The 27,319-nt window shown below is 51.0% G+C and overlaps 10 protein-coding genes across 10 annotated transcripts; 5 read left to right on the forward strand and 5 right to left on the reverse strand.

The window, feature by feature from the left end:
- Nucleotides 1–170: 170 nt before the first annotated feature.
- P170DRAFT_406135 (MET18/MMS19 family protein) lies at nt 171–3,858 on the forward strand. Its single transcript, XM_024846613.1, has 6 exons — nt 171–272; nt 340–613; nt 710–807; nt 866–1,005; nt 1,059–1,247; nt 1,298–3,858. The coding sequence occupies exons 1-6, from the start codon at nt 191–193 to the stop codon at nt 3,692–3,694; spliced, it is 3,180 nt and encodes a 1,059-aa protein (XP_024706024.1). The 5' UTR covers nt 171–190; the 3' UTR covers nt 3,695–3,858.
- Nucleotides 3,859–4,141: 283 nt separating this feature from the next.
- Nucleotides 4,142–8,158, reverse strand: P170DRAFT_406139 (uncharacterized protein; the record flags this gene model as incomplete). Its single annotated transcript, XM_024846614.1, has 4 exons — nt 4,142–7,291; nt 7,348–7,686; nt 7,748–7,846; nt 8,102–8,158. 4 exons carry the CDS (start codon nt 8,156–8,158, stop codon nt 4,142–4,144), a joined length of 3,645 nt encoding a protein of 1,214 aa, XP_024706025.1.
- A 1,149-nt stretch (nt 8,159–9,307) lies between these two features.
- On the reverse strand, nt 9,308–10,468 carry P170DRAFT_354731 (uncharacterized protein; the record flags this gene model as incomplete). Its single annotated transcript, XM_024844055.1, has 2 exons — nt 9,308–10,143; nt 10,249–10,468. The coding sequence occupies 2 exons, from the start codon at nt 10,466–10,468 to the stop codon at nt 9,308–9,310; spliced, it is 1,056 nt and encodes a 351-aa protein (XP_024706026.1).
- A 982-nt stretch (nt 10,469–11,450) lies between these two features.
- Nucleotides 11,451–12,515, reverse strand: P170DRAFT_492690 (GPI anchored serine-threonine rich family protein; the record flags this gene model as incomplete). Its single annotated transcript, XM_024854032.1, has 2 exons — nt 11,451–12,302; nt 12,372–12,515. The coding sequence occupies 2 exons, from the start codon at nt 12,513–12,515 to the stop codon at nt 11,820–11,822; spliced, it is 627 nt and encodes a 208-aa protein (XP_024706027.1). The 3' UTR covers nt 11,451–11,819.
- A 2,827-nt stretch (nt 12,516–15,342) lies between these two features.
- On the forward strand, nt 15,343–16,227 carry P170DRAFT_445986 (uncharacterized protein; the record flags this gene model as incomplete). The annotated part of the gene is made up of 3 exons (XM_024850751.1): nt 15,343–15,543; nt 15,580–16,125; nt 16,156–16,227. 3 exons carry the CDS (start codon nt 15,343–15,345, stop codon nt 16,225–16,227), a joined length of 819 nt encoding a protein of 272 aa, XP_024706028.1.
- Nucleotides 16,228–16,519: 292 nt separating this feature from the next.
- Nucleotides 16,520–18,449, reverse strand: noc4 (ribosome biosynthesis protein NOC4). Its single transcript, XM_024854612.1, has 3 exons — nt 17,997–18,449; nt 17,733–17,944; nt 16,520–17,671 (listed from the first exon to the last, which is right to left on the reverse strand). Exons 1-3 carry the CDS (start codon nt 18,402–18,404, stop codon nt 16,636–16,638), a joined length of 1,656 nt encoding a protein of 551 aa, XP_024706029.1. The 5' UTR covers nt 18,405–18,449; the 3' UTR covers nt 16,520–16,635.
- Nucleotides 18,450–18,627: 178 nt separating this feature from the next.
- Nucleotides 18,628–19,763, forward strand: atp4 (F1F0 ATP synthase subunit 4). Its single transcript, XM_024849045.1, has 3 exons — nt 18,628–18,672; nt 18,740–19,194; nt 19,281–19,763. Exons 1-3 carry the CDS (start codon nt 18,642–18,644, stop codon nt 19,518–19,520), a joined length of 726 nt encoding a protein of 241 aa, XP_024706030.1. The 5' UTR covers nt 18,628–18,641; the 3' UTR covers nt 19,521–19,763.
- Nucleotides 19,764–20,557: 794 nt separating this feature from the next.
- P170DRAFT_152515 (uncharacterized protein) lies at nt 20,558–21,415 on the forward strand. The gene has a single exon (XM_024842528.1). It carries the CDS (start codon nt 20,690–20,692, stop codon nt 21,299–21,301), a length of 612 nt encoding a protein of 203 aa, XP_024706031.1. The 5' UTR covers nt 20,558–20,689; the 3' UTR covers nt 21,302–21,415.
- Nucleotides 21,178–22,624, forward strand: P170DRAFT_435911 (tetratricopeptide repeat protein). Its single transcript, XM_024849046.1, has 5 exons — nt 21,178–21,277; nt 21,332–21,371; nt 21,430–21,523; nt 21,608–21,914; nt 22,100–22,624. The coding sequence occupies exons 3-5, from the start codon at nt 21,450–21,452 to the stop codon at nt 22,166–22,168; spliced, it is 450 nt and encodes a 149-aa protein (XP_024706032.1). The 5' UTR covers nt 21,178–21,277; nt 21,332–21,371; nt 21,430–21,449; the 3' UTR covers nt 22,169–22,624.
- A 1,533-nt stretch (nt 22,625–24,157) lies between these two features.
- On the reverse strand, nt 24,158–26,186 carry P170DRAFT_463855 (aminoglycoside phosphotransferase family protein). The gene is made up of 5 exons (XM_024852194.1): nt 25,940–26,186; nt 25,723–25,889; nt 25,425–25,664; nt 25,137–25,368; nt 24,158–25,085 (listed from the first exon to the last, which is right to left on the reverse strand). Exons 1-5 carry the CDS (start codon nt 26,142–26,144, stop codon nt 24,256–24,258), a joined length of 1,674 nt encoding a protein of 557 aa, XP_024706033.1. The 5' UTR covers nt 26,145–26,186; the 3' UTR covers nt 24,158–24,255.
- Nucleotides 26,187–27,319: the final 1,133 nt, after the last annotated feature.

Raw genomic sequence — 27,319 nt, forward strand, 5'->3', positions numbered from 1 at the left:
AAAGACCCATGACGCAACGGGGACGCCCCTTCCTCTTCCGGGCAACACGTGACTTGACGCGGAGACAGCGACAGACAGCGCACGTGACTGGTGGTTATCGATAAGGGCAGTCGGCAAAAAGCGTCATGTTCCGGTCGCGGAGGGGAATCGCCTCTTGCTTTACCCCTCACCACAAGGCTTGATTGCGAAGATGTCGGCATTGCAGACTTTCCTGCTGGTCGTGGACCACGACAAGCAGGAGGCAAAGCAGATTGCTGAACGAATTGCTCAAGGTACTGTTAGGGCCCTTGGCTATCAAAAACGTGAACTGCGTTGTTTCTAACTATCGTTTCGCAAAAGATGTGGAGAACAAGAAGACGACCCTCATCGAAGTCGTACAGTCTTTGGGCGAATATATAAACGATGAAGACCCGATTCTACGAGGCAAAGCCGTCTCCTACCTTACCGCCGTGATCATCGCGCTACCTCCGAAGTTCCTTACTCGACAGCAGATCCAGGTCTTGACAACCTTTTTCTGTGATCGTATCGAAGATGGAGGGGCTGTTACGGGACTGGAAACGCTGCAGAAGTTGGACCGTTTCACCAAGGAGCTGGCTGAGGAAGTGGCACGAGCGTAAGTGCATTCTTTTGCTCTTCATCTGTCGGCATTGGACTCGACCTGAAAGAATTAGGTGCCGCTGGAAAAATGGTGTTGCTAACCCTATCATAGTATCTTCGAACACTTCCAAGAACTGCAGTCTCGGTCACAATCGCAAAGATTCCAGGTTTACCAACTACTGAACGAATTGATGTCCAACCACCGAGCAGGTAAGTGACGAACCACTCGACTTGAAGTTGGTATTCCACAGATTTTGACACTGCATAGCCCTGCATGAAATGGGAGAGGACTCTCTGGTTGGAACCGTGGATATCATGACGGGTGAAAAAGATCCCCGGAACCTGATGCTCGTCTTCTCTATCCTGAAAGTAGTGATGGTCGAATGGGATGTCTCGAACCATGCGGAGGTAAGTCATTTCCTACCGCTCAGGATTTTAGGCCTCAGGACTGACCTCAATAGCTTCTATTCGATTCTGTTTATAATTACTTCCCAATCACGTTCAGACCCCCGCCGAATGATCCATATGGTATCACCGCGCAGGATCTGAAGAGCCGCTTGCAGGACTGTATCTCGTCCACAGGCCAATTCGCCCCTTACGCCATCCCTTCGTTGTTGGACAAACTTGACTCGACATCACCAAATGTCAAGGTGAGATGGACCCCCATTCACTTCATTGGCCATGTCTAATTCCCTCAAAGAAAGATGCCCTCAATGCATTGATTGCCTGCGTGCGCTCGTATGACCCCGATACTGTGTCCAGATACTCGATTACTATCTGGGATGCTCTTAAATTTGAAATTCTCAACGCACAAGAAGAATTCCTTTCCGAGCTCTCTCTTGAAGTTTTGAATAATATCACGAAGCGACTGTCGGAAGGTGTCACGCAGATCTCTGATCAATTGCCTCTAGCACAATACCTGCGACCCATCACCAGGGAATGCAATGATCAGTTGCGGGAACCTCAACAAAAACAGGCAAAGCCCGCTCAACAGATCCTCGGCTCTGTTGCGACTGCCTCTACTGCGTCATTCGCCTTGGCTGTAAAAACAATTGTTGCGCCGCTTTTGACTATCTATCAGGAAGCCGATGGAATAGCCAAACAAAGAGCTTTGCTGGAGACCCTCATAGTTCTTTTCGATTCCGCTATCCAGGTGTTTGGCGAATGGATAACACGGGACCCCGAGCCTGCTGCCGAAAACCCCCTTCTCGAGTTTAAGGACCAGTTTTCCGAAATTTTTGGCCAGGCGTTAATGGGCGTTATCAAAGAGGAGGTGTCCTTCCGGGTTTCCGCTTTGAAGGGATTCCTGCGCCTGTCCACCCTGCGCAATTACTTCCAAGATAACGAAATTGGTCTCTTCGTACAATACCTCGACGAGATTCTGCTCAAAGAGGAATCTGTGGGCCGTGATGACCTTAAGAAGGAGGCTATTTCAGCATTGGCAGAACTCTCGAAGTACAAACCAAGGCTTATCATGGACATTACCTTCCCTGCCTTTGTGGCAACTCTTCCCGACTCGGATGACGACACGAACTCTGATTATTTAACAACTCTTGAGAACCTTGCGCAAATAAGCGTTGAAAAGGACATCTTCGAGACATTGGTCCGGCGGCTACTTAGCAAGTTGACCGTTCTGCTGCAGAGGGAGCAATCGGGTTCCGCAGCGTATCCGAGAGCAATCCTCTTGACCATCTTCTATGTCATGAGCCAAAGGAAGATGGACCAAGATCCGAACTTGGGTGTCTACTATGACAAGATAGTGATCGGTTTGTGCCGCAGTGTGGCTGATTCGGCTTCAGGAAAAGCTAAGAACAGCATCCTCGCCGATGTCACCGTGTTGGACATCCTCGGAAGACTCTGCAATCTTATTGTCAGATCGCTTCCCAAGGAAAAGCAGGACGAAGTCGCAGAGAACGTCTACACCCTGTTTTCTCCGGCAGACAGCTTTTCCCCTGTCCCATTTGCGCAAACCACGGATGCCAACCAACAGCGCACAATGATTATATCAACGTATCTCCTCGCGGGACTCCCAGCTGACTGTGCCAAGCTGCCATACAGCAGCCCTAACATGTCTGCTCTGCTCTCTGACATCACGAAGCGTTCCATCACGGAATGCGAGCCATCTACCCATATCGCACTCCTTCGTCACCTGGCTCTCCTCGTCAACAAATTCCTGCCAAAGACGGATCTCGGCATTGCCTCGGACCTCTTCGACTCCATCCTCCCCCCAGGCGCCGAAGCAGAGAAACTCAGCCCGGAGAAACTAGCCACTATCCTCTGGCTCTCCAAGGCCCTCGTTCTCCGCCTCGCCCCTAAAACAACCCAACTCCTCACTTCTCTTCTCGCCCTCCTCTCCTCCCCCGACGAATCTACCAGCACGACCGCCGCCCGCGGCTTCGCCATCCTCCTCCGAGACGACGACGTCCTCTCCCCCGCCAACGGCGCCAACATCCGCCTCCTCTCCAAGCAGCGCGTCTTCACCACCCTGGTGCCTCTCATCTCCACCAGAATCCGCGAGGTCAACGTCAGCGTCAACGCCGACTCGTCGTCCGCCCCCTCTTCCTTCTCCCACATCAAGCCCGCCCACCTGACCGCCCTCTCCGGCATCCTCTCCACCATCGCCCCGTCCCTCGTCATGCCGGAACTCCCCACCCTCCTCCCCCTGCTCCTACAGACCCTCGACCTCCAAACCGCCGACTCGCAGGCCGTCCGCTCCGCAACCCTCGACACCCTCGCCGTCATCATCCGCGAGAACGGCGTCGGAGTCATCGAGAACTGCGGCCACGTGCAGAGCCTCGTCACCCGCCTGCTCAAAACAACCCAGTACGTCCCTGCCGGTTCCGTCTCCGTCAACGGGACCAGACTGCGCGCCGACGCGCTCAAATGCCTCTTCCTGCTGGCGCAGACCCCCTCGTCTGATGCACCGGCTGTCGCCAAGGCAGGGAAGCTGTCTCCGCTTCTGCCGGTGAAGAATCAGGTGCTGCGGTCGTTGCGGATGGTTCTGGATGATCCGAAGCGTGATGTGCGGAAGGCGGCTGTTGATGCTCGGGGCGCTTGGTTGAGGGGCGTGGATGATGCGCCTGACGAGGAGGAATAGATAGATAAATAGATAGAGGGGTTGATCCGGCTTTTTGATTTCGTTTCCATCTGGGTATCTAGGCTTGGATACCCTTTGATCCAATTGCTCTTTCTTGCTTTCATTTATATTTGATGATACGTTTCGGCTCAAATGAAGATGATGACACTAGTTAGATAGTATAGACCATCGGGGAATTCGTCTATAAAAAGTCGTTGAGTGAGAGAACAATCGTTATGATGGTTTTGATTTAGCATTTATCTTACGTGGCTTTTGTATACCGAGAATTCAGTAATTGGCCGAAAGGAACTTCAATGAAAACAAACTGTTCCGATTGCTCAGTTAAGAGGACAATCAAATACTGGAGTACAGAAAGAGCGAGCTGCTCATGAAAACAATTAAAAACCCGAGAACAACAATTTCAACGCATTGGAAATAACCCCTATTAGCAGTGCACGTAAACCGAGTTCACCAGTAGTCTACCTCGTTAATCTTTTCCATCGGTTTGGTAGAAGGGATGGGAGAGGACTTCTTGGTGAGTGCAACCTCCATAGTGGCGCTGCCGACATCTTTGATGCTCTCCAACTCTTCAAAGCTGAAGCTTTTTGGCTCAGGCTTGGCCGTAAGATTCTTGAGAGATGCCACGGTGAGAGCGGTTGCCGCAGGAGGGATACCGAGTGAGCTGGGAGGGGGCATGCGCACTGTGTCTGTGTCGGCTTGGGGGTTGTAATTCCAGTATCCAACTCCGTCCATTTTGCCGATGATCTTCTTAGCCAGACGAAACAGACTTCCGATGCCAGCATCACCGATGGCAGATGCAACGGGACTTAGTGGAATGGGAATTTGGTTCTCAGCAGAGCCAGCCGGCTGTTCACAAACAAGAGAGGCGTCATTGCCGAAAAGATCAGTACTGCACCAATCATCCGTCCGTTCCCCAAGTTCAAGATCGGTATTGGATTTCAAAATGGCCTCGATGGCAGGGCTGACCAACGAAGCTTCATACCACTGGCGTCCTGTCTTGAGCATGTTAAGCAGTGTTGCACAGCGGGCTCTAACAGCTCGTGGGTCCGTGGCACTGATTCCAATCATGAGGTTTTGAACTTCCGTCACCTGTAGGAAAATATCCTGATCGGAATTGGCTTCGACTCCGCCGTTCCGACTATCCTGACTCGTAGTCTCCACAGGATCCGGACTGGCTGTAGAGCGAGATCTCAGTCCTGTCGACGAAGCCCGGTCCGGGTTGGCGACATCTTTTGGGGAGGTATCTTCAGTCCGGATGTATCGATGACGGGTCCAACGCTTCATAAAAACTTTATCGATGACAATCTTGTTTCCTTCTGGGAGTTGGGTGTAAATCTGAACGAGCGTCCTGTTCGGGGGAACCCAGATATGGTCGACCAAGTACTGAGCAGCTTCCTCGATTTCTGGATCGCTTCCATCTTTGTACCCAAAGCCACCACTCACGCCTAAGTGGGCGTCCCAGATCTGACCGGGAAAGTGCAAGTTGGCTCCACCAAGAGCGCTTGTCGGATATTTGAGAGTGTGTTTCCCCTGGTCATTTACCATGATGATGATGGGTTTGTCAGACTTGGTTCGACAATGATATTCGTAAGAAACGCAGAATTCGCTGTCATCTTGCTCAAAAATGCGCCGTTTGCCTTCCACTTTGGATGTCTTCAAGTCCACAATGTGGTCAGCATCAGATCCAGATGTCGTCAGTCTACTGATGAACTTTGTTGATGGGGGTGCAACGCCGGTTTGGGGCTGGAAAATTCTTGTCCATTCGTCAAGGGAGACCGACTTTTCCATATAAGTTTTGGGTAGCAAAGGAATAAGCAAGAGGCCGAACTGTAACTCTAGGGTCAATGTACCCGGGAAACATTCAGCAGCCTCCAGGGTCTGCCTCAGAGCTCCACAAAGCTTTTTGATGTCCTCGTTCGTACGCAATTCGTCTGCTTGAAGTCGCCGCGGCTTGGGCTTCTCTGGTTTCTCCTGTGACTCTTTGTCGCCTTTGGCCAGATTTTCAGAGGTCTTTTCAATTCTCGCTGTACCATCTGTCTTTTTGATGGGCTTTTTCAGCAAACCCCAGGCGTCTTCCAGGGTGGCCTGTCTTTTCGCCTTGACCTCAGCTTTACCTTTCGCTTTTCCAACAAAGCTAGCAGTTTTTTGCTTCATAGTGTGGTGGTATTTCCTGGTAGCGACTTCGTCGGTAACCTGTGTCATCTCTGATCTATGGATGCGGTCAAATTCCTCGAGCTTTTCTTTCCCGTATACTTGATTGGCATGGCGAGTGGGCCTGGACCTGGGCCTGGGCCTGTGGGCAGTAAAGGCATCGATTTCATGGACACGATCTGTCACAATATGGTCTTGAAGAATCTTCTTCAGCTGACCAAGTCGCTTCTCCTGCTCTTGAGTATCGGTACTGGATGACGCCGCTTCTTGGCTCGATGGAATGCTGTGAGGCGCGGGAGAAGAAGAACCATCCGTTTCAAAATTGAGACCAGCGAGGCTCGGCGAGTGATCGGTCTCAGATGAAATGACTTTACTGTCGGAGCTGTGCTTGGGGACAGTGTCGCCGGACAACTTTTCTGGGACCAAAGCAGGTTGATCGAGGGACATAAGGGGCAGAGCATTGGGGGTCGCAGCGGAAGCAGGAACGGATGTATCAATTAAGTCGTCACGCCTCCCAGGTTTTCTGGTCCCCCAAGTGGACGAGGCTTTAATTTCTCTGCGGCTGGGGTTGCCCCAAGGTTTGTTCGACGGAATGGGAATAGACTTGGTTTTGGTGTACTTGGTGGTGTCAAAATTCGACGGAAGTCTCGAGGCCTTGGTGGCAGTGATGTTTGAAGCTACATCGCAAAGAGCGCTCCCCTCCCGCTTGTCAACTTCTTTGCTGGGCTGAATGAGACCTTGCTCAAGCGCCTGGGGGGTATAGTTCATTTTCCATTTTTTTCGTGGGCTTCGACTTTTGTCCTCTCCCGGGGCATTGAGCGACTGACAATTAGATGTCGCCGTCTTTGAGGGGGACGCAGATTGGTTTTGCACCGGATTCACAGCCCTTCGCGATTTGATTCCAGGTGGCTTCATAGCATTGGTAGTGGATGTAGGCTCATACGAAGTCTCAGGTTGTGGCATGGAGGCAGGTTCGGGCAACGGCTCAGTTTGCTCAATTTCAGCTCTCTCAGTCACCCATTGGTCTATCTGCATGGCCTTTGCAGTAGAGAGATACCGATGTGAAGGTGACTCATCAACGGGACAGCCCTTAGAGTCTGAATGAGCCCTTTCAAAGCTTGTCTCCACGTTGAACTGATCACCTTTCCCGAATTCTTGGAAGATGAAGTCACTCCAAATCCTGGACTCCCCACCGGGCCCGTCACCAACCTGCGGGGGATTGCTGAGGTTGCTGGGCAAGTCGAATAACTGAGATTCCCTATCAAAGGCGAGGACTACCGTCACGAAGCTTTGGAAAAGTCCTGACGTTGAGCTCAGATCAGCGTCAGTGAGTATGCGGCGCTTGGCGGCCTGGTTCAGATTGCTGTAATATCGCATCTGGAAGCGAGTGGACTCGTCATCCGGCGAGATACCCATGTTCGTAGCACAGGGATTGCAAATGCACATCTGTGAAGGTGTTAATAGATGACTAGAAGATAACCGCCAAGCTACTGATCACGTACCAGCGGTTTCTCAATTGTACTGATTTTCGCCAAAGCATCGTCTACATCATCCTCGTTTTCTGCGGAGACCTGGACGCCTTTGTCTTCAACAATGGCAATCTCCGTGCCCGTCAACTTTGAGATCTCTGGGAGTATGCTTTGAAACCGAAGAGCGAAGCAGCCCGCACCACCATCAGAGGAAACCCAGGTCTTGGTGACTCGAGAATGAGGAATGAATTCCTCCTCGTGTGAAGCTCCAAGGGCCAGAAGGTCTCCCTCCTGGGCGTCAGTGTTTTGGTTTAGAGCGGGGATCGGATCATGGAGCACAGATGGAACTTCCAGCCGGTAAACCCGTGGCACCTAATTTAAAAATTGAGAGTCAATCCATCAGCGCAATCTATGTCTGGTATACAAAGCTTACATCTAAGAGGTCCTTGTTTTCTTGTTCCTCGATGTAGCGAGCTAATATGCAAGCAGCTTTGGAGACAGGGCCTTCCAGGCGTCCCTTCATCACAAGAACCTATGATCAAGGACATTGGTCAATAAAAGAATGATACAAGGCAAGCAGTCTACTTACATCATCTGCTTTGTTGTAGTCGCCATGGCAGTCAGCAACAGCGCCGGTTTTCCTGAAGATTGTTATTATTGCTGCTGAAAATAATACGCCTTACGAAAGAGCTTACTCAAACTCATTCTCGAGCTCTTTGACCTGTTTGGGTGGTTCTGTGGTCAGCATGCAATTTAAAATTTGCCCCATTAGAAACTGGGAGCTTACCCCTGTGTTTTCAAACCCCCAGACCGACGCAAAGGTTAAACGAGAAGTGGAAGCCATGATTCCAGTCTGGGCCGCCTTCACAATGGCAGAGGATCTGAGGGTGATGGAACCAGGGAGAGAGGGCGGGGGATGGGAGTAGATGTAGTAGGGAATGTCAAACGGAAATAGCAAGATCGTGAAAATTAGTAGAGAAGGAGAGAGATACGATTCCCCGTTTTGGGATGTGGATGGATGTCGAGACGAGAGGGATGGAGACCGTCAGGACGAGATGGAGAGGGACATCAGGATGGAGGAGGTTGTGGGAGAGAGAAAGGGGAGGAAGCGGGGGAAGGAGGAAAACAAACACAGAAAGAGAGGAAGAGGAAGGCGACGAAGAGAAGTGGGGGAAGGTGCCTCAGGTGGCGGGGGGTGAATGCTTCAGAAGGCCAGCAGAGGGAATCAATGCAGCGAGACATTCGCAACTCTATCACTGCCACAAGACAAACGGCAGGCGGATGCCTGCAGGAAAGTGTAAAGATCGCAGCACTCGTTGGTGTGAATGAACAGGCAATTGGTTTGGAACATTCACCTGGCGTGGTGAATCTGGGGCTTTTTCTTTCTTTCTTTCTTTCTTTCTTTCTTTTTTTTTTCTTCTCTCATTTCCAAACAGCTCTCAAGTGAGTGGCTGCCAACCACTATTATCGTTAAGGCAGCCTTCCTGAATATAATCCCCTCAGTCATATGGTGTCATATTGATCTCAAGATATCTCTAACATGGTCTAGGCCATTGTAGCCATCACTGTACTTCAAACAAGGTACATCGAGCAGGGAATATGAATATGCCGGTCTATCTCTCCCAGGGTATCAAGCATCCCCAAACTCCGGACAGCAGCTGGGTAGGGCGAAGAAAAACAAGAACGAAAGAAAACGAAGCGAGAATGGAAACAGATGGGGGTAAAATGACAAGAGAAGGTAGTTGATATAAACACATGGGAATGAATCGTTTGCAATGCAAGAATTCCACCCGAGAAAAGAAATAATAAGAAAAGAACAAGACTGTATCATACCATTGCAATAAGACACAGCAATGCAAGGTAGATCGTGCTTGACATACCTGTTTATCTACCAGGCCCTCACGGCCAGCGCTCACTGCCTGTATGGTGTAACGACTGTAGGTTGGAAACCCGCCAAAATTTCCGGGTCTTTCTCGCGCCCTCCTGCATCTCTCTATTCGGCATCTTTGACTTCTTTTTTGACCTGGATGACCCATTTCATTTGCCCCTCGGTTTCCTTCAACGACGCTAAGGCAGCGTCGAGCTTGGCATCCCCCTGACGTCCCTTCTCGATGAGGGTTCTCACTTCGTCGTCTTGGGCTTTCTTGTATGCCTCATAGTCTTCATATAGTCGATCAAAGTTTTCTCTGCTGACCTCGATCTCCCGGTTTTTCTGGGCCATGACCGTGTCCAATCGCTCAAGCTGCAGGTTCTTCTCTTCGTGCCGACCCTTCAGAGCGATGAAGTCGTCCCTGATGGATTTGAATTTCCTCTGCTGTTCGGCTCTCTCGCGTTGTCCAGCCTTAGCAAGCACGTCGTACTGAGTGCGAGAATGATTGGCAACCTCTTGCAGTTCCGCACATTTCCGATTGAAATCGTCGCGGGCCTCGTCCATCAATTGCTGGGCCTTGTTCGTCTGCTCTTCTAACCGACGCCTTCTATCTTTTTCACTTTGTGCCTCGGCGCGGAGTTCCTCGATCTTGTTGTCCTTGCGGGTGATTGAATGGAGGTTCATTTCGTTGGCCGTTTCAAGGTTCCGGAGACGCTCCGCCATGTTCTCGACCTGGGTCTTGAAGGCATCGTTCATGCGCTGCGTCTCTTCCGCGCGGGAGCGATAGAGACTGCATTCGCGAGTCAGACGGGCAATATCCTCCTGCAAATTGTGTATGACGCGGCCGGACTTGCCCGTCGCCGCGTGGCCGACGGCCGACCATTCCGTCGCCGATGAATCGCCGTTCGTAGGGTTCGGGGACCCGTTGGAATGGATCGAGGAATGCAGAGTGGCGGAATCTATGCGGTGCGCAAGACATGGACGTGAGCGTTTGGATTCAGGGATTGAACGCGCCCTGGAATGTTCGAATGGGCAGAAAAGGACGAGGGGAGAAATCAACCTACCCGTAGCGGACTCCATGAGTGCGGGTTCTTTCTGGCGCTCCGGCGAATCCGGTTCGAACAGGCCATTGTAGCGATGCATATTCAATTGCGTTTCCACATGGGGGAGACTGACACGAGGGGAGCGCGGAGGGGGATCTGACGTAGGGGACGCAAGAGCATCCGAGTTAGCATTCTCGGCTTCTGGCTTTAGCGTCTTCTTGACCCGACCGAATCGGGCCATGCTCGGCATGGTGGTGGATATGGGAATTTGAGGAACGATGAGGGTTGGCCGCCACGGGGAAGCTTGAAGGAAATCTGGAGCAGGGCCCCAGCGACAGGCCCGACAGCAGGGGCGGAAATCGGAAAATAAGTCAAGTGAGGCTGCAGCAAGGAGTAATCTCGCGGGCTAAACATTGGCACAGGCGGAGCCAGCAACACAACCACGTCGAAGAAACTTCGACAGCGCTGCTCGACGAGCGGAGGGAGATGCGAGACGTCGGGGGTCCAGACGCAGAAAAAGAGAGGGCATGGGCAGGAAGGACCAGGGTCAATAGTGAGCACATACCGGCAGAGTGGATCTATGCTTGATTGCAGGCGATCTGCAGGAGAATAATTAATATTTATTATGATGACAAGTGCCAAAATAGCGCTTATTCATCGCCGAGACACACATCGGGGAGGGAGACAATGAAACTAACAAAGTGAGGCGTGGAGTGATGAACTTACTATGACGGCCCGATCCTTCGGGATAACTTGTGAGACGATGGAGGATGATGCTAGTAATAAAGGAAATGGCGTCTGGTCTGGGCCAGTCTGGGGTGGTGACCGGAGAAAAGAGAGAATATATATCCAGGAGGCGGGTGACGATAGGAATATGTACAGGAAGAAATCTCTCCCACCACCAGAAAGAGAGGGGATGCAGGAAGACGAAGGAAGGAAGAACGGAAAGAAAGAAAAGAGAAAGAAAAGAAAGAGAAGATGGAGAGCGAGTGACAGTACGAGCCGTGGGCGTTGGGCTGTTGCACTGTTCAAGCCGGGATGTGATGTGTAGCCACGCTAACGGCCGCTAACCTCCTCGCTGCGGATCCCCCATTCGGTGCTGCTCTACTTGACACGCCTGCGACAGGGGTTCGATTGAATGGGCCGAAAGCAAGAATTTTGGGATTGTGGGATTTGGATTTCTCACATACTGCATGTACAGGATGCAGGTGAATATGATTGTGGTTTTTAATGCACACCATAAGACAGGCAGCATTGTAAAGAAGCGCCGGGAAAAATGAGGAAGACTGATAGGCAGTGCTTCCAATGTCGGTCCCAAGAAAGCACACGCAAAGGTGAAAGATATATATACATGACAGACACAGAACATCCACCCCACTGACAGGCCATTAAGTGGTCTTGCCCCTGCGAAAGGGGGCTGACTTGATTGATCCATACAACTTCAACACGCGATGTGACATACACCAAAGAAGGGTAAAAAGGGATAAAACATAAGATAAAAGCGGGGGAACAAGAATAGAAGCCAAAAGCAGGGGCTTAGAAGTCAAGACCCATTTTTTTTTTGCTTTTTTCCGACCAAGACTCTAGGGCTTTCACCTGGTCAGGTAGAAGATGATGCCCGCAGCGCCCAACAGCAATTCGGGCAAGGTGTTTCGGAACGACGCTGCGCCAGATTGCATTTGGGCAGCCATGGCGCTCTTGTTGGACGTCGTGTTCTTGGTGGGCGTGGTCTCATTCAGCGACAATGTTTCGCCGTTGTTACCCTCCGGAATGTCCTTGTCATCCTTTTCGCGGCTGGCAGTTTCGAAATCCTCCGACTTGGGGTCTTTGCTACTGGCAGTCGGAGTCGGACGTGGGCCCTTGGACGGAGGAATCACCGCGGGAGACGGCTCAAGGGTAACATGCCCCGAATAGTTCACTTCTCCGGCCTGGTTGATCTGCAGGGCATAATCCGCGCCGCCAGGAAGACTGTCACTGGGAGTGAAGGTAAACGTTCCTCCACGGGCATCATTCGTCAACACCTGCACGTCACCTAGATCGGTGGCCGATCCTTTCCGAAGAGTGATGGTGGCAGGCTATATTAAGGTATCTGTTAATCCGGGCTCTCCGCTGTGTTGGGATGTGGGGTGGAGGGCAATGCATACGGTTTCAAGATCACCAATCCAAGTCACCGTGGCGGGCTGACCAGCTCGAAGAGTGGTGGGCCATTTCGTGAAGGACAAAGGGATTGCAAGACTGACTTGAGCCAGACAGAGGCAGACCGCTAGGAGGGACTCGAACAGACGCATCGTGGGAGGTGCTGGGACTTGAAAGAGATGTTAGTGGGAATGACACCACTTCGAATTATGCAACAGAACGATAGCAAGGTAAAGTGTAAGTAGCCCATTCATGTACATGCAAGTCTCAAGTAGGTCAATGTCAAATCATAGCGAGATAGCTGTCCCTGGCTATGTCTCCCTATGACTAGCACTTTCCCGAGATCTCGCATCCCGAGCAGAAAGGCACGACCCCCTACTCTTTGCTTGATAGAAGGCAGCGACAAGGGAGCTCACTTACTTCAACAACCGAGATCTACTTACCTACCTGGGTATACCTGTGTGCAATTCGGTCTCCGAGATAAGATCGGTCGGTGACGGCGTCGATGTCGCGTGCTGCTTGTCGGCGTCAGCTGGAGGATGGATGCCAGGCCAGGAAAATCCGGAGAACTTATTCGGGTTTTATCATTTTGCTTTGACAAGCATCCACATATTCTAATACCCAACCGTTTATTTTGGTCTGGAGCCATGGGCGACAAGGAAACATGCTCCGGTCACTCGGGCACATTCTTGACTTGCCTTGGTGTGGATGGGAGTGGGATCTACTCTGGGAATGCATCCAGGCCTGGCGGTACAGCAATTGGCAGAACACAATCAATCCAGCTTCTCCTTGTGCTATGAAGAGACGAGTTTGCGTTAGGTTGAGCCGTGGAATCCCGGAAAATCAGCGGCCCAGCCGAATACCCAAAAAGATGACCATTCATGAAGCCCAAGATATTCCCATGACGCTGACTGAAACTGGTCGACAGTGATATTTTGAAACAAAGAACTCGATCAAGAGACTGATTGAGACATCACGAGCCGATAAAAAAAGCGGTGGTGATTGTTTAGGATTCCAACCATTCGTCGGAATGTATAGCTAGTCGGTAGCATACCTGCCCTGAGACACTGGTGCTATGACCACAACCACATATCTTCTAACTTTCCCAAGTATGAAGGGACGGCAGTTTCAGCCTTGGAATCTTGAGCCTTCAACTTGATTTCTGTTCTGGGTGATTTCGCGCGTGATCATCTTGTTGATCGCCAGGGGTTCAGCAGATGTCTGCGAAGAAAGAAACTGCCAGGTGCCGCACAACGGGATTTCCAGGGAGTACCTCTATATATATGTTCGATAGCATACTCCCAAATATGAGATGTAAATAAACCATGACTGTTAGTATTTATCTCGGAGTTTACCCAATGTTGCACGATCCCCGCTTGGTCAATTATGTCGCAAAGAACAATGACCAGAGCATCTATCCCAAAACACAAACGTGTCTCCCCCACTAATAAAATCCTTATTATTCTTCGAAAACCCATGCATGTTAGGTCTTGCAAAAATCTTGCAATGAAATGTCTTTGGATTGAGCAGGAATCATATAGAGATCACTTGTTCCCCGACATGTGCGATACCCTCTTTCGCCCCGTATTCACACACTGTCTATGCATGGTATTGGTCTCCAACTTGGCTTTTGTGAGAGCTACTACATCAGCGATCGAACGTACGCAGTAAAGTCCAGCTGGTTAGCCTTGGCAAGATTCCAAACTCCATTCTTCTTGCTACAGGTCTCTCTCCTTGGAATGTGGGACAACCGAATGGCCAGTCTTGGCTTTCATTCCACTGTCGCATACTGGCTTCCCTTTGCAAGCGTTTTCATTGGATTCGGTAGAAGGTGCTTGGCGGTGTCTCTCCATGATATGTCCTAGTTGCTGTTGAGTTCCTATTACTCAAGACTGCCTTGCTTCTGATTTTCCAGATATGAGTAGCAGTATTGTATTCGGAAGCAAAAGCCGGACTGAGGCCTTAGTTTGCGGGCATTTGTGTCCCAATTCATTGCTGGTAAGCTGTTCATTGAGCAAATAATACCACAGACAGCTTCTTTGCCTCAGCTGCAGCTGTTCCTACTGCCTCTCGTAGTCTATGACTGACCCAGCCAGTGCGATAAAACTGTGATAAGGGAACTTATCTGTCTTTTATGGGCGGTTTCCAATCGATACCTAACCAAGTTGATTAGTGTAGTCTGGGTAAATCCGGAAGTTTATTCAAAGAGTTAATCTTCCACCACACGTGTTGAGATCTGAAGCCATCCAAGTCCAAATTCTAACATGCATGCTTACGCCGTTTAATCGTCTTCGACCGATCGCTGGGCTAACCGAAGCCAGCGAGAACATTGAAGCTATACTCAGAATGGACCTGATGTTTCTAAAAATAAGGGCACCCGCCAAAGACCGGAAAGCAACCGTAACACACGAAGCCCTATCTCCGGTTACCGAAAGCGGAAATGAGACAGGTTTCACTTCTCGCAACAGTGCCAGACATGCCCCCTTTTGCACCGACGAGCCGGGACGCAGACCTATAACAAGCTAGAAAGTCCTTCGTTACATCTGGCACCCTGTGGAGTTACACTCACCTTTCTCTCTCCGTCAATCGATAGATCCCCCATTCGGCCCTGCGCTCCTTCCGTTGTAGGTAGGGCTCTTGCGATGCTGTCGACCCCTTCGAGAAGCAATCGAAGCGATGGATTTGCGCCAGAGAATCCCATCAATCCGTCAGTTTGCTCTAATCCGTCCACTGATTTATCGGGAAATGCTTTCTTGATCTCGTCGTTTTCTTATCACTACCCATGATTGGCTTTATTCCTCAAGGCGCTCGTTAATCCTTTTCCTTCGTTTCTTTTGGATCTCTTCCTTTCTCTCTCTCGGTATTCCGTCTTTCGTTTTGCCATCTTGACGTCGCGAATCTCGTCACTCGTTTTTACTGTTCCTCTATTGATCTACATCATTTCCTCGACTTGTGTCTCCCTACATTCCCGGCATCGATATGCTAGAAGCCAATCTCCCTATTGGCACCAAGTGCCCTGTCCCTGTGCCTTCAAGCATCCATGAGCCGGCAGTAGCACCATTCCCACCTCCAATACAGTCGGTCACCGACCTATCGCAGCGTTTTTACCGAACAGTCGACAGTGTGGAACAGCCTCGCTCGCCGGCTCCAGACTCGCCCGGGCAGCCAACGCCCACCAACGTCAGGCGAACAGACCAGCAGCAACCGCAATCTCAGCCGCTCCAGGAGACCCGACTCGGCGCCCTCGACACGCTCACCCTATGTCGTAACGTCATCACCACCCTGGAGCTGACCCGCCTGCGCAAGTCCCGCATCGGCCTCTACAACTGGATCGGGTTCTGGGAACGGCTTTACGAGCGGCCGTTTGCCAACAGCCTAGCGTCACGCGTGAGCACGGCGCTCTCCAAAATCGACATGCTGTTCCGCGTCGTCTCACACGATCTGCACCAGCTCACGCAGCGCACCGAAGACGCCATAATATCCGCGACCTCCGAGCGCGAGATCCTGCACCTGCTTGAGCGTATGGAAGTCGACGTGGGGAGCCGGCGTCTGCGCCGCCGGCGCAAGGCGCAAGCCATCCTGAACAAGATGCGCACCGAGCTGGAGATGATCCCCGTGAAGGTGGGCGACGATCTGTTCGACGATATGAAGCGCAGCGTGTTTGGGCTGGATGTCGTCTGCGACTACCACCCAGGTGATTCGGTCGCCGAGGCCCACGAAACTAACTGGCCGGATCATTTCATCGGGCATCCTGTCGGCTACGTCGAGCTCTCGCCGTAATTGTACCAGCAGACCCAGGAGTCGGCGGCTTCCGGCGCGTTCATGCCGTTGTCGTCTTATACCGCTAATGAGCTTGTTGGATAATGATGGAGGTGCTGGGGGGCTGCTCATTCAGATCGTTCATCTGGTCGGTGGTGATTAGTGACGAAGCAGGGGGTTTTGTCCTTTTCTTTGGTTTGAAGGTTGGAAAAACAACTACCACTTTATTTGGTGATACATCACTTTAGTTGTCACCCTTTTTAATTAGATAGACTTCACTTCATCTCCGGCCTCAAGTTAGCATAGGAAAGGAGAATTACCTACTAATACAATAATCAACAATTCAGATTTCAACTATGCCTTCAGTGAGACTCGTTAGAAAATAATATAGAATGGTGATCGTGCTTTTATTTGTTCAACATGGAAATGAAAACAAATCTAAATATATACGCTATGAAAGGAAGAATAAAAAGAAAAGAAAAAAACCGACAAACATATCTATATTTTAACCCCTCAAGAGAAATCCCACAGACCTCTGAGAAGATGCCCAGGGGCGGTATCCTGACCACCATCCTCCTCCAGCAACCGGTCTGTGAAGATCCGCTTCGGTATTTGATATTCCACCACGGGGATTCTCTTCAGCGGCTTGTCGCCGGATCCCAGCTCCGCCTGCAGCATGCCCTGGTAGGTATAATCCAGGAAGTCCTCCAGGTTGTACATTTGTTTCGTGAACTGCTCGGCGAGGATGCGCGCGATGGCCGCCACGTTGGGGTGGTAGTGGAACTGGAGGGTTTCGATCTCCCAGAGACTGCTCTCCAGGGCGTTGGTGCGGGTGGGGTCGGGCTCTTGCGCATCGAAGGGGTCGTCCATGCCCTCAGCCTCGAGCTGGGCCTTGGTGGCGTCGTCGCGGACCGGGCGATGCAGCATGAGGGTGCAGGTTGGGTGGCTCTTCAGGAGGTTGTACATGAAGGGGACCATGGCGACGATGGCGGTGGGGGGAGCGTTGAGGGCGAGGCGCGCGAGACGCTTGATAAAGCTGGCGATGAGGGTGGCGGGAAGATGGGTGGAGGCGAGGAAGGTGTTCATGAGACGGAAGAAGCGGGAGCGGTGTTTGGAGTGGAGGAGGTTGGCGTCGAGGAGGGAGTACAGTTTCTGGTAGAACTGGGGGTAGTCGAGGTTTTTCTCCTGGATGAGGTAGAAGAGACCGGAGAGGGCGAGCAGCGAGGTTGCGCCGCCGACGTTGTAGGAGTCGGTCAGGAAGTCCATGAGCAGTTCGGGTCGGTTGAACCAGGGCTCGATGGAGTGGACCATGATGCGCAGCAGGGTTTTCCGTTGCGAGGGGGAGATGTCGCTACGGAGAACCGCGAGCCATGCATCCTGCGCCCGTTTCTTGTGTGCGTTGACGGAGACGAGCTTTTTGTTCTTCTTGCTGGTCTTGGTGTAGAAGTTTTCAAATTTGTGTTCCGCAGAGGGCACGGTGTCGCAGGCCGAGAGAAGGGAGATGAGGGTTTCGATGGTTTCTGAATCTCTTTTGGTTTCCGCATATTCCCTGGAGACTCAATTAGCATCACCTCATAGATCTTAAGTATGGTGGTGTATGGGCAACATACGCAATCTGCGCAAACATGTGGAATCGCACGTCCTCGTATTCATTCGCAAATTTCTCGAGGAACTCGGACCGCACTGTCTCCCCATTTCTGGCTTCGATGACCGATTCAACGATGGTCCTAAATATACCAGACGTCCATAGTTGCAGGTCATCCTCGGGAAGGTATGCTGCGCGTTCGTGGAGCAGGCGCATACTCAAAGCCATGGCCGTGATCTAAACGAGTTCAGTTAGCAGATACTCAGATACCCATGTTTGGTGGACCAACCTGAGAAGAAGAATCGCTGTTACGAATGATACTCCCCAAAGCATTCTGATACTCGCGAAGACGCTCCTTCAACCAGGCCGCAATGATTCTCTCATTTTCCGCGGCCCGGTTTGTCTCTCCAAGATCTCCGGCAGCAATCAATCTGCTGAAGACCCGGCAGAGGGCCACTGCCACCGCCAAATTTGGTTTTCCACCATTCCCATCGACATTGAGCCTCCCAATCAGTGTGGCGATGTTGTTGTAGTGCTTTCGCGACTCCGAGATCTGGTCTTCCAGGTGCTGGATTTCGGCCATCGCATCTGCGCTATCATTTTCGGCGACTGCACGGCGTTTGGAAGAGTGGGCGCTGGTTTCCTTGGCGCTCTTTCGCTTTTTGGAGCTCGCGGCTGCGGTCGTAGGGGCTGGCATGGTGTCTGCGAAGAATATCGGGCGCGTTCAAGAGAAGCCTGTGCCGTCGCCTTGAGAGTGTCTTCCAGAAAGCATCAATTTTTGGAGATCCCTCGGCTAGCGGTTTTTCCGAATCGAGGGCGCTAAGCCTATAGTGGTTAGTGTCTTCCCGCACCGCCCAAACCGCCTTTCGGACCTCAGAGTCTCCTCAGTTCCGTTCACCCATCCCATCTTGTCAAGGTCTTCCCCATCGCTACAATGGCTTCTCGTGTGGCTAAGAGCGCCTTCGGTATGCCGCAACCGCCTCTTTCCGGTCCGCTCGAACGTCTCCTTCAGGTCGCTAACCCCCTAAATAGGTGCTGCCCGGCTCCGGCCGACCCTTCCCGCGCGCAACGTCGCTCCCATCACTGCCAGCTTGACCGCGTCTCGTTCGGCCTCCAACCTCCCCTCCGAGGACCCCCAGAAGAAGGCTCAGTCGATCCTCGACTCTCTCCCTGGCAACACCCTGGTCTCCAAGACCGCCATCCTCTCCGCCGCCGCCGGTATCTCCGTTGCCGCCATCAGCAATGAGCTCTATGTCATGAACGAGGAGACTGTTGCTGCTTTCTGTCTTCTCAGCGTCTTCACTGCCGCTGCTAAGTACGGTGGTCCCGTCTACCGTGAGTGGGCCGAGGGTCAGGTTCAGAAGCACAAGGACATCCTGAACGCTGCCCGTGCCGACCACACCAGCGCTGTCCAGCAGCGTATGGACAACGTCAAGGAGCTCTCCAGTGTTGTTGACATCACCAAGCAGCTCTTTGCTGTTTCCAAGGTAGATATTCACCTTTCTCTTGCCTGGCAGGGAGCGTGTTCTTCCCGGGTTGTGCACAAGGATCGTTGTTGACAATTTTCCCAAAGGAAACCGCCCAGCTCGAGTCTCAGGCCTACGAGCTCGAGCAGCGTACTGCTCTGGCTGCCGAGGCCAAGCAGGTTCTCGACTCCTGGGTCCGCTACGAGGGGCAGGTTAAGCAGCGCCAGCAGCGTGAGCTTGCCGACACCATCATCGCCAAGATCCAGAAGGAGCTCGAGAGCCCCAAGGCTCTCCAGCAGATCCTCCAGCAGAGCGTCGCCGACGTTGAGCGTAAGTTGTCAATGTGAGTCCCAGGTGTGGAATTATAGCAACTGACATATCTCCAGGTATCATGTCTTCCAAGGCCCAGTAAATGGACTCGCATGAATGGCGTCCTCGCTGTTGACATCCTGTACAAATTAAGGATCTGTTTCTGTGCCCACTTAGACACACCAATACCATTCTGATCAAAATCAGGAGTATTGTAGATGATTGTACTATGTATTTTTTTTCAATAAAGTGACTTGTTCTGAATCAATCCGTGTGGTGTTTGCATGGGCAAACCATGTCCCCGCCTTTTTCCGATGCGTAGCCGAACTCCCTTTGCACCACCTTCTTCCTTTATACTGCGTGGTCTTAAGAAGTACATTTATTTATGACAACACGAAGCACTATTGAGCCTAGACGAGAATAAGAATAGTCTCAGACTCGACCCTTGACGTAAAAAATCATTGACTCTGACTTCAACTGGTTGTGTGCATAAACCCTTGCATGCATGCTGACCAACCGCGACGATGGATAATTAGTTAACTAACGTATCCATTTATTCATAAGTGGCATTCGCATTCTCCATCGAATCAATCGTCTACTTCAACTCCGATATGACAGTGCTGATAAGATGAAGGATCTTCCAGTGCACTTTCGTCTGATGTCATTCTGAACTTCCACGCCAACCAATGCATCGCCTCAACGCCTCGAACACAACAGGGATAGTTTGTCTGATTCAACAACAATGACCCCTCGAATCATCCATTCTTCCAAACAAAAAAATGGATAATCCACCCTGACCAGTGACAAGGTCCAGGGGTGGAATTCCCCAGTGCAACGGACACAACGCGAAGGAGCAGACGAAGGACGGAAATTGCCAGACACTTAGAGGGGGCCAAGACGCCGTCAACCATGGATGTCGAGCCGCGACGGGCAAATCAATCATCAGACAAAAGGCCCTTTGACACAGCCACGGCTCAGCGCTTGTGCCTTGCCGTTTAGTCTGCAGGGCTGAGATCTTCGTGTTTTTGGATCTATTTCAACGTTGACATCTTCTCCTGTCTGTCTGGAAGTCTACTGTCCTTTGCATCTTCCCCTCGAGTGTCGCATTCCCTGGGAAATCCAACCCGATCAACACAATTCCAACAACTCGGATCGCGTGTGCCGAGTATCCACCCGCTTTCTCCCCGCAACAACAAAGACGACAATAATGCCGCTGCGAGATATTCTCCAGAAGAAAGACAAGATTGGCGATAACAGCGCGCAGTATTCTGCTGGGGTCCCTTCGACGACTTTAAGTCCGGTGCCTGACATCACCTTCGTCCGATCCGATACCACTACGCATGAAGTCATCCGGCCGCCCATCTACGAAGGCGACCGCGATGTCGATCAACGCCATGCCGCATACCTGGATCCCTCGCGACCCAGCTCCTCGTCGCATCGTCGGTCATTGAACCCGTTCAGTCGTTCCCGATCGCCTTCCGAGTCGCAAGGCTCCTCATCCCCGTCGCGAGCGCGCGGAGAGCGCCGGCTGTCGCATTTGCTGCATCGGGATCGGCGGAACTCGAGCGCGAACTCGGTCAATGTCCCCGCGGACCTTCCCCAGATCACGGACGATAAGGGTAATGAGCAGGATACGGAGGCACAATGGGAGAAAAGGGCAACGATGCTGGTTCAGCGAAACCCGCAGTTCGCGGGACCTTTGTCGCCAACCTCGTCGGCTGGCTTTGGGCCGACTAGCCCGATGTCAAGATCGAGGAGCTCTAGTCATAGTGGGGTTATGGATCGGGAGGGAGATGTGAGTGCTATTCGGTCATCTTGAGTATAGGGTGAGGTTTAACAAGAGGTGTAGGTCAACGTACAAGAGGCAATTCGGCTTCACGAGGCTGGCGGCAAGAGAAGATCTTTCCATATTGGCTATTGGGTTATGCTGATATATCTCAATCACAGAATTAGAAAAGTCAACGGAGATGTTCCGCCGATTGGCAGAGCCTACGGGTGCCAATAATGCACTCAGCCAGGTGCTTTATGGCCTTGCCCTTAGGTAAGCCTACATGGTTCCCTTCACTCGACCTCTCTTTACGACATGTCGAGAAAACCAAGCACTGTTCTGATAGCGGGCTTGCAGACACGGCTGGGGCTGTCCCCAAGATCCCGATAAAGCGGTGACATATCTCTCGGCGGCAGCATCCAACTCCGCTTCGATCGAGTCCCAAGCCCTGCAGGCGGGGATCAAAAAAGGCGGTGCAGCCAAAGGAGAACTGGTGCTTGCGATCTTCGAGCTGGGCAACTGCTTCCGCAACGGCTGGGGTGTCCAAAAAGACCCTGCGGCCGCGCGGCAGTACTTTGAGACGGCCGCCAATTTGGGCGACACAGATGCCATGAATGAAACCGCATGGTGCTACCTTGAGGGATTTGGGGGCAAAAAGGATAAGGTAAGAAATTTGCTTGCGTCATGTTGCTATTTCCAGTTCGAAAGGTGGTGTTGAGGAGAATTGCCTCGTGTCGATGGTAGTCTTGGGCATCAATACTTTTTACAAGACTTGCATCACTCGTGCGCTTTGTCCTTCACCTCCCACATAGTGACTTTGTTAGCTAACTTTGGATCGCTTTGAATTAGTACGCGGCCGCCAAATACTACCGACTGGCCGAAGAAAAAGGCAACAACTTAGTCGGAAATTCCTGGTGAGTGCCAACAAATCCGCAGATCTTTATTCTTTTATTGTCTCCCCATTTTACCTTTGGTCCTGCATATCCCCTAAGCGTGATGAGCTCAACGCTCCATATGGAACCCATGATCTGCACCTCTCCTCTCCATCACCTGCAGATATCATGTCTGGGAAGCAGCGCCCACGGTTGAATTGATAGGCGGACAGACGATGTCTGCGAACTGCGCCATGCACCGCGCCATCACGCCCTCCACCAACCACATCCCATCTTCCTCCTCCACTCCTCCCATCCCACGCTATCGCGACTGCGACCATCTTAGGCTGACATGACGTTCGGTTACTCCGTTACAGGATCTGGAAGGACAAATACAATCCCAAATGAGATCATTGTAGCGATCCTGGGAGAGGACTCACAGCCTGGTCGACGTCTCATATCACCTCGGAGTCCATTCAACATTCCTAAGCATTGGCCGACCTTTTTTTTTTTTTTTTTTTTTTTTTTTTTGGTTACATGAAGGGATTCCCGAACCCCTTTCCTTTGGTTTCCCATGCGGAACAGTCACCAGAATCAAAGTGACTATCACCGGAATGCCGTGTTACCATCTGACTGCCATTTACATGCAAACCATTTACCACCCCCATCTACCTACCTACTATCTACACTGATGAATAATGGAATTGTGACCCGACCTGGTCCGAAGCAGCCTCATTTTGGACTGCAGCCTCCAGCCTTAAACATACCCTTTGCTTAACATTAACCTTTTTGCTCTTCGTTTTGCTCATCTCGTGCTTATCCTTCCCCACCACCTGCGCCTTCATTTCTGTGTCTGTGAAACCTCCGGAGGCTGGCTATTTTAATCCGCCTGTCACGTCCAGTCCCTGCCTGGTACCCAGGCACCCAGGGAGGGCTTTGTGTACCTGTGATGACACCATATGCTTAGCCCTTCGCGTAGGAAACCAGAAGCACAGAATCCTCGCAACTGCGTAAACACGAGTGATTTCTAAACTAGAGAAATGTTCTCCACCCCATCCCTCGCCTTAGTTCTTACCCGCCCACCTGGCCTAGTATTCTAGTACGGAGTTCTCCAGGTATCACACGAAAAGCCGATCCAACCAACCCGACAACTCTAGACCGCATCACTCGCCCTTCACTTCTCGCCAGAGCAAGCCGGGCGTCAAAGCGGACCAGAAACGTAAGCTTGAGCCATGGCTGGCTGAACCAGGCACTTGTCCCAGGACACCCATCGGGCTGGGCCTGGGCCGATCAATTCCTTCATCTCTATCCTACTACGTGCTACACTATTACGCGCTGCTATCTGAGCCAGGACCGAGCGATTTAATCAAGTCTCGAAGGTACGAAGAGGTCCTAGCCAGCTAGCCAGGTACGCAGTAAGTACTGCGTAAGTAAATAGGAGCCATAGCGTGGCGCTTAACTTCCACATGGACGCAAAACCAATTAGACCAGCTTACCTTCCGACTGCACTTCCGGAACAAAGAAAAACACTACACCACGGTGCCGAAACATCTAGCCCGAGAGACGGTCCGGGTTGGGTTACATGCCCAATTGCGTTTCTGCGTTATCCAACAAGTGCGCGCGCGTAGAATAGTACGTGCTGCGGTATCAGCCCATAACGACCTAGGTAGGTATAACTATGAATAGAACAAAGAGAAGGAAGAGAGGAGAGCGAGTGATTATTGGAGAAGATAGCGCTGCGCTGAAGCGCCGGATACCCATCACCTACGCCGTAGGGGTTGGGGCCGGCACACGGGGCGGCTAAGTACTGCGTGCTAAAGGGCGGCGCGTAAATGGTTCCATACCTATCATGAAGGTGCATTCATGCGTTTAGATGGTTGGATGGGTGGTTGGATGCTATGATTAAGTTTAGCCAGGGAGTAATTCGATCGGAGGTTGGTATTGTTAGGAATGGTCTAGACGGATGATCTCGGTTCGGTGGAGACGATGCTCTAGATACTACACTACATTGTCTCTGTTGATTGGATTTAGATTAGACGAATGAATAGTTTGGATTCCTGAGGTTACTCTCTGTAAACGCCGTCCTTTTCAAACGGGGTTAATCTCATCCAGTAAGATAGAAAACGAGCACCATCACACTCCGAATGGCGTCAACGCCCACAATTTCCGCTCAGCCGCCAACTCATCGTCATATTCATGTCCAAACGCACGGTGGAATATAGCCTGCTGTATGGGCTTCCAGTTAGACGTATACATAGCCTTCGTGAACTCCCAGTACTCCGGCAAGTAACCCGCACATTCCCAATCAATAATACCGCTTAACCGACCACCTTCGATGAGGAGGTTCGTCGCGTGAAAATCCGAATGCGTAAAGAATGAGCGATGATCTTGACGAATGGGCAGACCGTCGACGGCGTCGTATATGTTGCACGCCAGGTGGCTGACAAGATGGTCATTGAAGTCTGCCTCGGTGTTGAATGGACCACCACAATCATCAGGAATACGGTGGTCTACCACGGGCCCCCCGAGGGTGTCTCCGAATTTGTATGGCGTGTTGTTGGGGATCATTCGAAGTTGCGAAACGCAGGCTGCTAGGTCGTCGGCGAAACGATCTCGTTCAGCGTAAGACATGAGGTGGCCAACCTCTGCAAGGCTTTGCCCGGGGAGATGGGTCATCACCATGTAGGTGTTGCCATCATGTTCACCAACGTCGATGAGGCGAGGGGCGGGAATGTTCGTGTACTTTTCAACGAGCTTGAGGGCGTTGGGTTCATTCTCGGGGGCTTTGAAGCAATCCTTAATGACCAATCCGAAGGGTAATCGTTGAACCCAAGATGACCTTCCCGGTCCGTAGAGTCGACGTCCAATCGGTTTAAGAAACAGATAGAATCTCATTCGTATCCAGTGAGGTACAAATCGTGAGAGAAAGAAGAAGGGCTTTCGAATAAATGGACTTAGCCAGCCTATGTAAAAGGTCAGAATTTAACAATTACAAATCTTAAGAGAATTCGTACTTCTTGAAGGCTTTGGCCATCCTGATGAGATTTTATCCTCGATAGAAAAGAGATGCAATGCGGTGGCGAACCCACGATGGACATCAAACAGAAATGTACTCGGCAGGCTCATTATAGCAGCGTCTGGCGTAGAGAATTTAAAATACCATATTGAACGATCGAGCCATTCCCCGTCTCCCAAGAAAAGACCCGTAGGCTCTTCGGGATACAAAGTATGCATGGTATAGGAGTACTTCGAGTAGAGGAGTTAATGGTAGCTCACGTTATCTTTTGTATCGTCTCACTGACCTGTGTTGTTGGATCCTCGTCCTGCTCACATTCCTCAGGTGGACAACCGATTTCCGCACGCCTGTAAGCCATAGACCTTATATTTACATGACCGTGACGAAAGGCGTCGTGCATACTCGGAGACAGACGCCACATATTTCGAAGAGACGATGAATCATCATCCTGACTGGTAAGTAGAGCCTTCAATTGTAAAAGCTTTGGCGGGGACAAGAAAGCCTCTAGGATCTCAGTCAGAGCGTGCTACGGTTCCAGTTAGATAAGTTCCTGGAAGACGATCCACTATCGGAGTCAATCTCACCTTATCTGATTCGATGCTTTGGACAAAAGACGGAGGAATTATGTAGGCTGACTCCGCTCCAGCGTTGGCCGAGTTGCCCTTCACATTTCTGGACAAGGAGCAGGATGGACCATCTCTGCGGTAGAGGAGAGATTCCAGGTGTCCAGGAATTGGATCGCAGCTCGTCACTGCAATTGATTAGTGTTCAAAATAAGGCCAAGTATGATATGATATCTACATTTGAACACCAAACGTCTCCAATCGTGTTTAAATGAACGCAGACCGGCTTTCACATTTTCACATTGACGGAGCCTCGCATTGAGATACCGCGCGGCTAATTCTGAATCATCGGCGGTTTCGACAAAGTGCTTTAGAAGAAGATGCTCTGTGGGAGAGAGACCTGCTGAAGAGATGATATCCAGCACAGAAGCGGAAGTAGCCATGGGATGGGAGCTCAATATGAGGTTAATAGACAGAGAGTTAAGCGTCGAGGTAATTGTATTGTTCTACAATTGGTGGGGAAGGCAGAAACAAGGCAGCCAGGCAACCAGGCAACCAAGAGCCCTCAGGCTACACCTTGCTTTTCCTTTTCCTTCTATAGACCCTCTAGCCTTTTCATTTTCATTTTTCATTTTTAATTTCTTACATTAACCATTAACCTGAGTAGATTTGTACCACGGCTCCTGCAAATGAAGTAATATAATTTCTGTAGCATGATGAATCCTGGTGAACCCAAGAGTGACTGATGGTCACCATATCACTAGGTAAACTCTACGTCTTTTGGCCCCGAATGCATGTCGTTGTGATGTTCATTGTCAAGTCAGGTCATATCCTCATAGACATCATCTGTCAATATATACAGTCCAGGCAGGAGCCGTGTGACAAGTAGGAACAAATGAAATGTGATTTCTCAAACGAGTGGCGCGGGCCAAAGCCCAATCCAGGCCCAAAAAGGCCTGGTGTGTAAAAAGAGACCAAATCCAATGTGGAATGGCCTCGGAGAAGAAAGTATCTGACAAAGGAGAGTGAAAAGATCGTGGTAAAACGCTCCATGGGCCACCCCATATATGGCAGCCCGGCTGTCCAGCAAACAACAGAATCATCAAACAGATAGACATTAACAGACGTTCCCATCGTAGACATCAGTCGTATCATAACAATCATAGCAGAAATGCCGCCCTCGGCCGAATCCAACCCACTCGCAAATGCAACAGAAAAAAACCAATGGCTAAACGCAGAAAGAAAATCCCAGATACACAAAATCCCAAATGCAATGTTCAGAGGTCAAAGTCAAAAACGCGTTCCGTGGTACCGTGTGACTGGTGGTCAACATGTTCAGAAGAAAAAACATCCAGGGCCAAGCCCAATCCGTACCTCCCCAAGAAAGAAGAGAGTAAAAGCGACCCGAAGAGGACCGAGAAAGAAGAAGGCAAACGCAATATACACACAAATGCAAAAATGTTCTGATCGGTCCGTTAAATTCATTTCCCCGGCCCGAGTCCCGAAGAATAAAAATCACAAGTACGCCGAAATCATCCGAAGGAGTGCGAAAACATATAAAACACATCGCTAATTCGTCAGGCGCAGTCATGAAAAGCTAGTCCGTTAAAAGTCATAT

Source organism: Aspergillus steynii (genome assembly GCF_002849105.1).
Source record: "Aspergillus steynii IBT 23096 chromosome Unknown P170scaffold_3, whole genome shotgun sequence".
Lineage (NCBI taxonomy): Eukaryota > Fungi > Ascomycota > Eurotiomycetes > Eurotiales > Aspergillaceae > Aspergillus > Aspergillus steynii.

Excerpts from the sequence above, each read along its gene's own strand:
- P170DRAFT_406135 (XM_024846613.1), top strand. The coding sequence starts at position 191 with ATGTCGGCATTGCAGACTTTCCTGCTGGTCGTGGACCACGACAAGCAG. Across the intron at positions 1,006-1,058 it reads ATGTCTCGAACCATGCGGAG|CTTCTATTCGATTCTGTTTA; the intron begins GTAAGTCATTTC and ends TGACCTCAATAG. Across the intron at positions 1,248-1,297 it reads CGACATCACCAAATGTCAAG|AAAGATGCCCTCAATGCATT; the intron begins GTGAGATGGACC and ends ATTCCCTCAAAG.
- noc4 (XM_024854612.1), bottom strand. The coding sequence starts at position 18,404 with ATGCCAGCCCCTACGACCGCAGCCGCGAGCTCCAAAAAGCGAAAGAGC. Across the intron at positions 17,945-17,996 it reads ACAGCGATTCTTCTTCTCAG|ATCACGGCCATGGCTTTGAG; the intron begins GTTGGTCCACCA and ends GAACTCGTTTAG. Across the intron at positions 17,672-17,732 it reads CACATGTTTGCGCAGATTGC|GGAATATGCGGAAACCAAAA; the intron begins GTATGTTGCCCA and ends TTGAGTCTCCAG.
- atp4 (XM_024849045.1), top strand. The coding sequence starts at position 18,642 with ATGGCTTCTCGTGTGGCTAAGAGCGCCTTCG. Across the intron at positions 18,673-18,739 it reads TGTGGCTAAGAGCGCCTTCG|GTGCTGCCCGGCTCCGGCCG; the intron begins GTATGCCGCAAC and ends CCCCCTAAATAG. Across the intron at positions 19,195-19,280 it reads AGCTCTTTGCTGTTTCCAAG|GAAACCGCCCAGCTCGAGTC; the intron begins GTAGATATTCAC and ends ATTTTCCCAAAG.
- P170DRAFT_152515 (XM_024842528.1), top strand. The coding sequence starts at position 20,690 with ATGCCGCTGCGAGATATTCTCCAGAAGAAAGACAAGATTGGCGATAAC.
- P170DRAFT_435911 (XM_024849046.1), top strand. The coding sequence starts at position 21,450 with ATGTTCCGCCGATTGGCAGAGCCTACGGGTGCCAATAATGCACTCAGC. Across the intron at positions 21,524-21,607 it reads CTTTATGGCCTTGCCCTTAG|ACACGGCTGGGGCTGTCCCC; the intron begins GTAAGCCTACAT and ends GCGGGCTTGCAG. Across the intron at positions 21,915-22,099 it reads TTGGGGGCAAAAAGGATAAG|TACGCGGCCGCCAAATACTA; the intron begins GTAAGAAATTTG and ends GCTTTGAATTAG.
- P170DRAFT_463855 (XM_024852194.1), bottom strand. The coding sequence starts at position 26,144 with ATGGCTACTTCCGCTTCTGTGCTGGATATCATCTCTTCAGCAGGTCTC. Across the intron at positions 25,890-25,939 it reads GAGACGTTTGGTGTTCAAAT|TGACGAGCTGCGATCCAATT; the intron begins GTAGATATCATA and ends AATCAATTGCAG. Across the intron at positions 25,369-25,424 it reads ACGAGGATCCAACAACACAG|TACTCCTATACCATGCATAC; the intron begins GTCAGTGAGACG and ends CTCTACTCGAAG.